The sequence below is a fragment of the Aptenodytes forsteri genome, unplaced genomic scaffold (genome assembly GCF_000699145.1).
Source record: "Aptenodytes forsteri isolate BGI_AS27 unplaced genomic scaffold, ASM69914v1 Scaffold321, whole genome shotgun sequence".
Taxonomy (NCBI): Eukaryota; Metazoa; Chordata; class Aves; order Sphenisciformes; family Spheniscidae; genus Aptenodytes; species Aptenodytes forsteri.
In genome coordinates this window covers 139,617-151,410 of record NW_008795030.1, presented here as the reverse complement: position 1 = coordinate 151,410, position 11,794 = coordinate 139,617, and the positions used below count along the sequence as shown (strand labels likewise).

General features: G+C 51.1%; 1 protein-coding gene across 1 annotated transcript; it reads left to right on the top strand.

Moving 5' to 3' along the window:
- The first annotated feature begins 352 nt into the window (after positions 1-352).
- LOC103896397 (connective tissue growth factor) lies at positions 353-11,788 on the top strand. The gene is made up of 5 exons (XM_019471246.1): positions 353-430; positions 5,513-5,726; positions 9,673-9,924; positions 10,358-10,566; positions 10,777-11,788. Exons 1-5 carry the CDS (start codon positions 365-367, stop codon positions 11,086-11,088), a joined length of 1,053 nt encoding a protein of 350 aa, XP_019326791.1. The 5' UTR covers positions 353-364; the 3' UTR covers positions 11,089-11,788.
- The last annotated feature ends 6 nt before the right edge of the window (positions 11,789-11,794 follow it).

Sequence of the window (11,794 nt, the reverse complement as noted above, 5' to 3'; positions counted from 1 at the left end):
AAAGCTGTACCAGGCTTCATACTTTTGGAGTTAAAAGGAGGAAAAATTAAAAGATAATAATCCTGCTTTTCCTGGGATTTGTTTTACCCATGTGGAAAGTAACCAAGCTGCAGGCTGCGCCGGCAGCCCCGTAACCGCCAGGGCCACAGGAATCTGCTCATGTTCCCTGGAATTTGGACATTTTTTGTTGCACCCATTTCAGCTTGCTTTCCGGATTGTCACTCAAGCGTGGGGCACGCCCCCTCCAGGAGGCTATTTAAAGAGGAGCTGGCGTGCAACTTTCTCCAAAGAGAGAGGAGAAACTCCGAAGGAGAAGGAGTGAGTCAGTCGGCAGCCCGAGTCCCCTCCCTTCCCTTTACTCGGGATGTCTGGCAACTTGGGGACAGTGACCTCCTGGACTCTGTTCTTCCTCCTCCTTGCACCTGGCTGGGTACGTATTGCACTGCAGCAGCTCCGTTTGCTGGCTGGGCAGTGCAGCTTCTTGCTTTGATGCATGCGAATGCTTTAGGCTGAATAACTCTTCCCAGCTGCCACCTGCCTCCGAAGGTTCCTGAGGGAAGGTTGGCTGTTAGCAGAGCAATGCAAATGCACTGTGTAACTAAACCACGCTCGGAGCTGCACCGCGCGTAACGCCTGTCATCTACGGATCTCAAAGCTCTTGGCAAGTGTGAATGGATTTTGTTTCACTCCTCTCTTGTGAGCTAGAAGCCAGCCCTGGTTTACAAGGGGGGAGAAGAGAACGGAGAGAGGTGAAGTCACTGAGTTTATGTCACTGCAAGGAATAAGAGTCTCATATCCCAGGTCCTTACCATCACCATCCTTCCCCAGCTGCCACTGAATCCACCCATGTGTTCCCCAAAACAGTGACCCTGAGGGGGAAATCAGACTGCAGCCTCTCCAGAGCAGGATTTGTGCCTGTTTTCGTGCTTGACAGAGCAGCTGATTCTGCTTAGGACTTTTGTGTGCTATAGCTAATAGCAGGAACATTGCTGCAGTCATTAATGTATCTAAATTGCAGTAAGTGCCTTTTGGATCAGTGAAGAAATCAGGTTCACAGAGCCACTGCGCCTTGTGAGGCTTATTGTGCTGATAGATGCAATAAACTTCTGGTTGATAAGGTCTGTTTGATTGCTCCTGGCAGCACTCAGCATGTGCCAGCCCCTTTCCTGCCAGGAAAGGTGTCCTGTGCACCTAACACTACTGTGATCTAAGGGTAACTGCTGCTGTTTGGGATGGTCTTGTTGTTTCTTGCACTGACCCAGCATTGGCAGCGTCATATTGGTCATGTAAACGATAGCAGTGAATCCCACCGCTGTGACACTTTATTATTACTCTGAGATGATGTCATTTTCCCTAAACCTGCCTTTCCACTGCCTTGGAAATGGGACTTTTGACTTACTTTGAGCTCTGAGAGTGACGTTTAGTGGATCGAGCAAGGAAACGAGAGCTGTTGCTCCTGAATCTGCCTCCTGTGTTGTTCAGAGGTGAGAGGAGAACCAGGATTGCTGGGAGTTATGTTTAGCTCTGCCAGGCTCAGCCTGGGCAGGTCTCCGTGCCTCCGCTCTCTGTCTGTGAAATGGGGGCAGTGGTTCTCGTGTCTCATAATAGGCTGTTGTACAATGTGCTGCAGCAACCTGGGAAGGTGCCTTGAGAGCCTGTGATGGAGGGAGAGCAGGTATTATCCATGATAATTCAGTGTTTGGAGTATGTGAATAGCTGTGTTTTGACTGCTTTATCTACTGCCAGTCTTGGAGCGTGAAAGAGAACCAGTTACGTGTTTACTATATTACTCCTACCTTGCAGCGTTAACCCCTGGCTCCCAAAGCACTTTGCAAACAGCTAGCTCAGCTTCGAAACGCTCCTTTCCCGGTCCTTTGAATGCAGTCATGAGCCCAAACGCATTTTAAAAATCCTCTTCGGCTTGGCCCTCTTAGCTGGTTCCCTGAGCTCGGGTGGACATTGACTGATCAGGAATGAGAAGTCCTGATGATGCCACAGAACTGCTGCAGCGGTGTGAGCTCGTGTCCCCCCACTCGTGCCTTCCTGAGGGTGTAGGGAGAAGAGGTTTTATGTGAATATGAAGCAGGAAGAACATTCTCACTTTTTCTTTCCCCCCAGGTAACTGGGTTCGGTGCTGGCAGTTGGGAGGAAGCTTGTTCTGGCTTGTCAGCTGAGCAGATGGGACCTGGGAGTCAGTGGTGGAGAACATGTGTGGAGCACAGGCAAGGGAATCCTCTAGTCAGACTGTTTTTACTCCCATTGTGGCTTGGCCGTCGCTCAGGGGTCCTGGGAGTGGCAGATTCACACATGGTGTTTGTGATCAATATGGGAGCTGCCAGCAAAGCCAGGAGCAGGGAGAGCTGATATTCCAGGCTTTAGCACTTTCTTAAATCTATAGCCTTGATTTCTAATACTGGTTCTGTTCTGCTGCTCTCGAAGTTCACAGAAATGCACTGCTAACCTCAACAGAAACAAGGTCAAGGCTGTAGTGAACTTGAAGTTAGGATCCTGCTCAGTGAAGGTAAAAGCGTAATTTTGGGGACAAACCCTTCTGCAGAGGGGAAGAAAATTAAACGTTCTCTAAGTTGAATCCCTCTGCACCCAAGGCCGGTGGCGTGTGATGTGGAAATGCTGGTCTTTGTGGTACGTATGGGTCTGTAGCAAGGCCCTGAATGCGAGTCCTTGCAGTTCTTTGGGACAGTTTGGGCAGTTTCCACACTGTATTGAAACAACTCCTAGAAGCAGTCCTTGAAAATAATGCAGGGTGGAGGGTGCTCCATGCAAATCCAATATAATCCATTATTGAGCCTATTTGAAATTGCTGTGAAAGCAAATTAAGTAATGGAGAACTCTAGGAAGTTGGTTCAACATTGACTTTCTACCAGCTGTTCCCAACTCAAGAAGTTCCCCTCGCCAGCCAGTTATTCAGTGCTCGCTGTTGAGTGTGCACGAGCCAAAAAAGATTTCAGCTCATTCTATCCTCTCCTGGGCTCGTGAGAGGAGCGGGAGTTATAAATAGCACGGGCTGACTTTGCCCAGTAATAAAACAAGCAAACAGGAGCCCCAACACACACAGGGCCGGGTGGACTGGGTGATGAAAAGAGGCATGTCTGAGCTGACTGATTGGAAAATCCTGAAGTATTGAAAAGGGCCCTGCAAATACGGATGAATCGGGCCTTTTAAGCCGTGCTTGTGCTCATGGGTGGGGGAAATGAGGCACCCCAAAAGAGGTGGGGGTGCAGAGTCACCCAGCGGGTCTCCGATACGTCGGAGATCTGAATCCAGATGTTCTTGTGCTGAAAAGCAGCCGTAATATAATGAGGAAGTGAAGCTGATTGTGAACAGAAGGTAAAACCAGGTGGCCTAGTTTCTTTGGGTGAGTTATTAAAGGAAATAAATAGCACCAGCAATGATTAATGAAGGCGAGAAAGAAAACTTGGTTGGGTTTAACTCCGTTGCATCCTCTGTTATCCTGAAAGAGGTTGTTTTGGTTTGTTTTTCAGTAGGAGAGCTATTTTGAGAGTGTTTCTTTATATGGCCTGTGGCTGACACTGCATTGGAAAATGCTCGTTGTCAATATTTTTTTAAGTGCATGGATTGCATCTTAATATAGGTCCTGTGTTAGGAATGCTTTGCCTCTTCTATGATCTCATGTACCCCCCCACCCACTCGTCCATGGTTGAATAACGTGTCCTTTTGGCAGCTACAGCGGTTGCATACATGAAAAACAGTAGGAAAGCATTTCTGTATTTTTAGCGTCTTTTAATGCACTTCAGCAGTCGGGAAGAGATCCCTGTGACATGCCAGCTCCCAGCGAGTGGCCCGAAGACTGCCGTCTGAGAACAGCTGGGCTACAGGCAGGAGAGGCTTTGTTTCCAAAATACTTTGCGCTAGGAGTTTTCGAGGAGAATTATGCTGATGCCTGCTGAGCAGGGTGAGACTCTGGGAGGACTTGTGAGTTAAGATTTAGGCTGATCCCTGTCCTACACCATGCCGTGCTGATTGTTACAGAAGTACAAGGCAGTTGGCACCTTCTGACCTCATGTGAGCTAAAGTCAGAGCAGCTGTTTTGAGCAACAGTCAAAACAGCTGGAAAAGTTTTACTACTGTTATTGGTGACAAACACAATATCCAAGGAAGCTGTTTCACAAGCGAGGGCTGGATGGGATAGAACAAGTGCAAACAGAGCTGTAGCAAGATACATTTTTGGCCTCTGTGCCAGGTGTTCCCCCCCTCCCGCCTGCCCCCAGGCTCTTTCCAGCTGCCGCAGCCCCTCTCCCTGGGTGGCAGTGGCCGGGGCCGGCAGCGGAGCCGTGAGGGGTCCTCCCTGTCGGGTGCTTTCCTTTTCACCCCAGCTCACAGCAATACAGGATCCCAAAGCGTTTCGCTGGCATCATCTACGTGCAAGGGTTGTATCAGCCCTGCGGCAGCAGCTGCCCCCGGGGTGGGAGCTGACCCCTGTCTAGCAGCGTGCAGCATCTGAGCACTGCAAACTGGAGCAGTGCTCTTGCATCCCTCTGAACTACCTGGAGAATTTTAGCGGGCAGAAGCTGAACAGAAAACCAGGCTAGGGTTGGCACGCTGGTGTTTCTGAGGAGGTATAAGAGGATCTTTCCAGACTATATGCTCTGCACCTTTCACAGTCGTGGTTTTACATCTTGCCCAAATCTGGGCACATCCAGAGCTGAGGCTGGTGTATTCGCTCCAAGCTGATTCAGGACAAGGATGCCACAGACTGAGTTATTGGAATGTTTGAAGTATCCTGGGTTTTCCGGAGAAGGTAGCCCTCCTTCAGACGTAGCCTGACCTCTGTTTAGCATCTGAAGTGGTGTAAGAGCCAAGGGTGGGTTTCAAGAGGCGGCCAGCACTTCTGAAACGCTACCAGGCAGGGCAGCTGTAGATTACAAGGTCCTGAGGAACGTTGGTTACGCTGCGTTCCCTGGAAAGGGGAGAGGAGAGGGCACATCTCAGGGAATAACGAAGAAAGTATGAGATCCAGGGGACAAAATGGGACTCGGGAGCCTTTGGGTCAGTTTTCAGCGCGGGCTGACTTTGGGCTTTCGCTATGCGCCTCGCTTTTTCCATCTTCGGACTGGGTCTAATGATGCTGCCGCGGAGTGCCTTGATGTTTTCTCCTGAGCGGTGCTGTGTAAGAGCCGGGAATCGCTTGCTGTTAATAATTACTATTTTATTGCTTCCGGGGAAGCGGGGGGCTGAGCTGCGCATGGGACTCCAAGCTACTGCTTGTCGTGTTTGTTTTGGCCCTGCTTCCCAGAGGCATCTTTTGTTTCCTTGAGCTCCAGATAGGTTAGGGATGAGGAAAAGTTTCGTCTTGCGAGTCCGCGGGAGCTGCATGCACATCCTCTGCAGCAGGGCTCTCCGGTGGAGGGCGAAGTCGGTCTTCCCTCCTCCTGATGGGGTGTCTGTGCTTGAAGCAGAATCGTGTTTTTCATTTCTCTGCCTGGCTGGCTTGCGGGAGACTCATTCTCTCCATGGCTTGTCTGCCCTCCAGGTAGAACCGCAAGCCTGCACGTATCCATGCCAGTGTCCCTCCCAGCCTCTGCAGTGCCCCGCTGGCACCAGCCATGTATTGGATGCCTGTGGTTGCTGCAAGGTGTGTGCCAGGCAGCTTGGCGAGCTCTGTTCCCTGCAGAAACCCTGCGATCATCACAAGGGACTCTACTGCGACTTCTCCAAAATCCACAGAGGCAGCGGGATCTGCTTAGGTGAGAGCTGTATGTTCTGTTATTGTGCGGTTTTCTTGTGGCCCCTTCAGCCCTCCGCCTGCAGACCTCCCAGAAAACCCACGGCGTCGTCAGAATTTCCTGTAGTGCTTGGAGCTTCGTCCAGCGTCACGTTGTGAGATCTGTGCCAGCCCTGCGAGCCAACAGATTCACTGATACCGGTACACACGAGGCCTACTTCCTCCTGCGATGAAGGATGTTTCCAAAGGGACGAGTGGGGGTCTGGGACTCTCCATTGCTCACGTGACGTTGTTAGGAGACAACCTCTAGCCCCGCAGCGCCTGTGGGTAACCATCAGCAATCCGGACTTTTACCGGAAAGTACAGTTGCTTGGAAAATCTCACCCAAAATCTCACTGCCTTGCACCGGAGATTGGCGTTTTGCACTCGACTGCTTACATGCAAGAGGCGCACCGTATTTCTGGCTTTGGCACGGGGGTGGAAAGAGCTGAACAACTCGTTTGCAAAATAGTGTCTATGTAGAACATGAGAATTACTGAGCCAGGTAAATACAAATGCAGACCTGTTTTCTCTCCTGGTGCCTCTTTTCAGCCAGAAAAGAAAAATCTTTTGGATTTTTTTTTTGTTTAGTAGCTATTTTTAAAGCATGCAAAAATTATTTTGGTGTAGAGGGGAAAAAAAAATATTTCCTCAGTCTCCTGTTCTTTGTTTAAAACCAAGACTCCTCTGCCCCTGTCTCTGCCAGGAGCTGACCATTTTTTTCAATTGAAGCTTTTCAAGATAGTCAGGAAGACACGAGGGCTGGAGAGCTGATGTGAACGCTTTGGGAAGCGTTCAGCCACTGCACGTGGCACCTCTGGAAATGCTCCGGCAGCCGTACCGCTCGTTCCGCCCCGAGACAGGGGCGTTGGGGGTTCGGGGTGGAACTGCACCGTTTTGCAGTGCCAGGTTCACATACACATTTTTTTTTTTTTACTCTAAAGAATGAATTTAACTTGTAGAAGGTGTTTTCTCCTTTCTTTTGAGAAGTTTTTAGAAGTTACTTGTTTAGTTTTCCTCCCCCAGTTATTGTGATCTTTAGAAGCCACATGAGCTTCCCTAGTGCTCTCTGTAGGCATTGCTACACCTCAGAGCTGATGATTGAAGCTTCATAAGGTAAACGCAGGCGTAATAACATCCAGCGGGTGTAAGCTGTAAACCGCCTAATTAAGGCTGGAAATGAGGTGTGTGTTTGTAGAGTAAAGGTGAAGCACTGGAACAATTAACTCAGGAGTGTGGAGAAGTCTCCGTCTCGAAGACTTCCCATGAAGACTGGACATCTTTCTAAATAAACTGCTTCGTATTCACCATGACATATGGGTTTGATACAAAGATTTTTGGAGTGAGAGTCCCAGATCCCTGCTGTGTAGAAAATCAGACTTGAAGACCACAACGGTCCTTCCTGCCTTTAAATGAGGAATTAAGATTTTCATGGCAAAAATCCCAGATGAACATAGACCAGGATATCTCCCTAAACTGGACCGAGGATTTGGGCCGTAACGTCCTTGGGTGATATTTTTGCGATGTCCACACTGATCTCTTGGAAGATGGGGGATTTTGGAGGCAGTGAAGGAAGCTGAAGGTGGAGCGATGAATCAAATGAAGGGAAGGATCAATGTTTGTGACTAGAGAAGGGAGGACTTACAGGTATCCAAATAAGACAGATGTGATGGGAGCAGAAAGGAGCAGAGAGGTGTTCAGGTGTCACGGGAGAAGCTTCTAGGTTGGGTGCCGGCCCGAAGACCATGTCAGAAGAGACAGGAAGGGAACCATCAGCGTGAAAATTACTGTATATGTGTTTAATGTTATCACAGTATGTAGCATTTCACGTATTGCAGAGGAATTCTTCCCTTCCTGCAGCGACCTTGGAGTATCAGAAAGGTAGAGACGATCCCGTAGTAACTCTAGAGCAGGAGAGCCCAAGGGTGGCCTGGGCGGGTGCAGGGAGCTGGCAGAGCTGCGGCGACCGGAGCGGCTCACTTGAGCTCTGCCATATTTCCTGCAGAAAAGGGCAAAAGTCTCCTAGGCCGGACGTGGTGTCTGGAGGTGGGAGGTGGCAGCGGTGCCAAGCGGAGCTGGTAAATAAAGAGCCGTCTCACTCTGCTGGCACAATCTGTTTCGGTGCTTTAATTGGATCAGGTCAACAGGAAAGTGAGGTCATCGTAGGGTAATGAAGGGCATGACAAAACGATTGAGGTTTGAAAACATAATAAAACCCCTGAGCAGGCTGCCATTCCTGGGGTGGGGAGGAGTGCTGCTGAGGGAACAGCACGACTGGTTCATCGGGAAGGGAGAGGGCTTGGGCTAAAAAACAGTGCAAGAGGATTTAAAAATAAGTATGAATGGTTGTGTAGAGGGAAAGTGGATGGCTTCCACTTTGATGGAAAAAGTGAGGATTTTGAAACTTCTAAGTAGGAGCACAGGAGTATTTTTATACCAATGGCATTGAAAGGAGTTGCAAGTTGAGCTCCAGCTCTGGTTAGAAACACGGCATTAGCAGCCCGGAAGGATTTGTGTCCCCTCAAGGACTAGGTGGGATGGAAAGAGGCTCTCGCTCCTCGTTTGGTCCAAACGCTTTCTGTCTGAGACAATGTTCCACAGGCGAGCAGGACTAAGGGGAAAATAGATCAGGTTTCCTGGTCAGCCTCCGCAAGCAGCCAAGAATCCTTCATTTTGGTAACTTCCCAATAGAGGTTTGCATGGATTTTTTTTGTTTTTTAAGGGTCAGGATTGCAGAAAGCAGCAGCTGACGAGAACTGTCCGAAAGCAGGATTTCTCTCCTGTGAACAACTCTGAGATTGCAACGTTTCATTTCAGGCTGAAAGGAAACAAACAAACAAAAATCTCAAAACTTTCCATGAGTTATTTAGAATACTCGTTTGGCTGTGTCAAAACTTTCCGCTTCCATTATATCAAAATGTTTCGTCCTGATCTTTACAGTATCTAAAATAATTACCCGAGGAAAATGCTTCCCCCTGTGGAAACTGTCCAACAAGTATTTTGGTTGAGCTATTGTAAGAGCATAAAGGAAATCTTTGATATCAAATTGGAATGCTTCAGTTGTTTCTCATTGAAAACATTCCTGACATTGATCTGTCCCTGCAAAACTCTTAATCAAATACGAGTTTTTTGCTGGAAAACTTCCACTGGAAAAATTTTGGCTAATACAGACGTAAGAACTTGGGAGCATTACTCGCACCCGCAGACTGAAGATTGCTCCTGTGTGTCAGATATTGTTACGTTCCCTTTTTTGCTCATTTAAGTTTTATCGGGAAGGAGTGAAAGACTCGTAGGAGGGCTGGAGATGAGAGGTCTGGAGATCAGAACAGAGAGAAATAGAAAAAGTTGTGGCCGGAAGGAAGAGGAGATGCGTGCATCACAGAGGAGCCAAAAAGGTCATAAACCCAAAGTGTTATTTTCCTTCTGTAGGTACTTTTAGACATGTGGGGAACCAACTGCTCTTAGGAGAACGTTGCCTTTTGGCCTCCTAGGAGTAACGAGGAGCAGAGCCGCTGGCTCACGTGTGGCGTCAGGAATGCATCTTGCACAACACCACTGACTGGGGCGCTCTCTGAGCGGGACGGGGAGACCTCTGACTGGAGAACAGGCTGTCTACAAGCTGTAAAGACAAAGTCCCACTTAGCTCATCCAAGCGGAGAAGAGATTTTTTTCTAGAGAACTTTGGGAGGTCTGGCACGGCTGGAGCCAACTTCCAAAAATCGATGTCGGGAATAGCCTTGGGTCCGGGGAGCCAAATGTTAAACGCGCCAACTTCTGCTGCGTCCAGCACTGGGCTGGCAGAGCAGGGGAGAGTCTGCACGCGGGCACTCGCCCCTCACCAGGAGCCCGGTGGCCCCCCGAGGCAGAGGCCACGCTGCCAGCCCCGTACCGTCTTCTCAGCTTCTCCTCCTCTTCCCCCCTTCCCACAGCTCACGAGGGTGCAACTTGTGACCTGCTGGGCAAGATCTACCACAACGGGGAGAGCTTCCAGCCCACCTGCAAGCTGCAGTGCATCTGCATGGACGGGGCCATCGGCTGCATCCCCCTCTGCTCCGACGACCTGCGGCTGCCGTCCCCCGAGTGCCCCAACCCCCGGCGGGTGAAGTTTCGCAGTAAGTGCTGCGAAGAGTGGATCTGCGAGGAGGGCAGCGAGGAAAACCGCTTCGAGACAGCCATGGCGGGTGAGTGGTGGGCAGACGTGGCAGGGCCGGGAGCTCTTTGCTGGGGGATAGGGGTGGATCCAAACCGCCTTTGGATCGGGGCCCTAAGTCACATCTGCTTTGGAACTGGTGGTGACTGCGCACTTTGTGCACCGGGGTGTGGGTAGCAAGTGTTGAACTCCAGACCCATTAAGGTGAGACCTTAGTGGTGCTGGGGGGAGGCTCGCACACCCTCTGATACCGCGGCAGAACTGGCTGGAGCTGGGCTGAGGTAGGAAATGGCCCCATGCTTTGCCTGCGTTCTCCTTCTGCTGGGAGGCTGAGTAGCTTGTGGGATGGATCAGACCTTTGCTACTGTCCCTGAAGAGTTAGACCAAGCTGGGAGCAGCCACGGAGCTGCCACACTTTGTTCCAAGCCCTGAACCTTGCCTTGCGTCTCTTCCGCGTGGCTCAGTTTTCAGGGAGGACCCAGCACACAAGCCGGAGCTGAATAACCTGCAGGAGAACTGCTTGGTGCAGACCACCGAGTGGAGCGCTTGCTCCAAGAGCTGCGGCATGGGCATCTCCGCCCGGGTAACCAACGACAACCCCCAGTGCCGCCTGGAGAAGGAGACCCGGCTCTGCATGGTCCGGCCCTGCGACTTCCCCATGGAGAAAACCAAGGTACTGGCTTGGGGAGAGGGGACACAACACCGTGAATGCCAGGGACAACCTAGCGGGGTGCTTGTCAGGCGTGAGCCTGTCTCACAGGCTTTGCTCTGTGCTTCCACTTTTTCTGCGTCCCGTTGCCCAGTGATGGAGATAGAGCACGGGCCTAGGTGGGCCTTTCCTCTGATTGTCATGTCCTTGTTAACCCATCTGCTCTCTCCCTAGAAGGGGAAGAAGTGTGTGCGGACCCCAAAGCCACGCCAGAGCCTCCACTTCGAGTTTTCGGGCTGCACCAGCACCCGTTCCTACCGGCCCAAGTTCTGCGGCAGCTGCACGGACGGCCGCTGCTGCACCCCGTACGTCACCAGCACCGTGGAGGTGGAGTTCCGCTGCCCCGAGGGGGACTTCTTCCAGCGGAAGATGATGTTCATCAAGATGTGCTCCTGCCACTACGACTGTCCCCGAGACAACGACATCTTCCTGGCCACGTATCACAGGAGGATGATTGGAGACCACGTCAAGACAGAGAGGCAGTAGCCCTCTCCGTGCCAGATCCGCAGGCCAAGGTGTGAAGAGGGCTCTGCAGCGCTTTCGTGGCTGTGTCCCGGGACAATGCATCTTACCCCTCCTCTGTGAGGGCTCTTCCGAACAGCACCGTTCGCCACCAGTGGTCCCAGTGGCCTTCCTAACAAGGCGAGGTGCGTGGGGGGAACAGCCCCATCTGCCCCAGGCTCCTGACCTTCACCCATGGTGGTGCAAAGGTCAGTGAAGGAACCAGAAACAGGCTTGAGCTGCAAATTTGATCCATGTTCCCACTGACCAGATGGAAGAGTGGATCAAAGCCGCGTGGCTCCAGCCTGTCTCCAGCTGAGGGCACAGCGGGTACGATTCCCCGTGGCCACTGGCCTCCCAAAACCATGTGGCAAACCCAGAGCATGAGACAGGAGAAGCCCAGGAGGCCTGAGCTGAAGCTGAGCTCCGCAGCCTGCTTTCCAGCAGAGCGGGGCTCCGCTGCGCATTGATGCGAAGCTTCTCGGTGAGGAAAGTGGTCCTGGCCCCGTGCTGGGCTCCTGCTGAGCTTTTCAATTATTTTTGGTTAATTGGATCCAACAAGTTGGCAAAAGCTCTTCCCCATCCTTGTGCCCACTTTTCACCCTCCCATGTGCTTTCCCGTCAGCAGCTTTGTTCCAGATCAGTTTCACAGAATCACAGAATAGTTTGGGCTGGAAGGGACCTCTAAAGG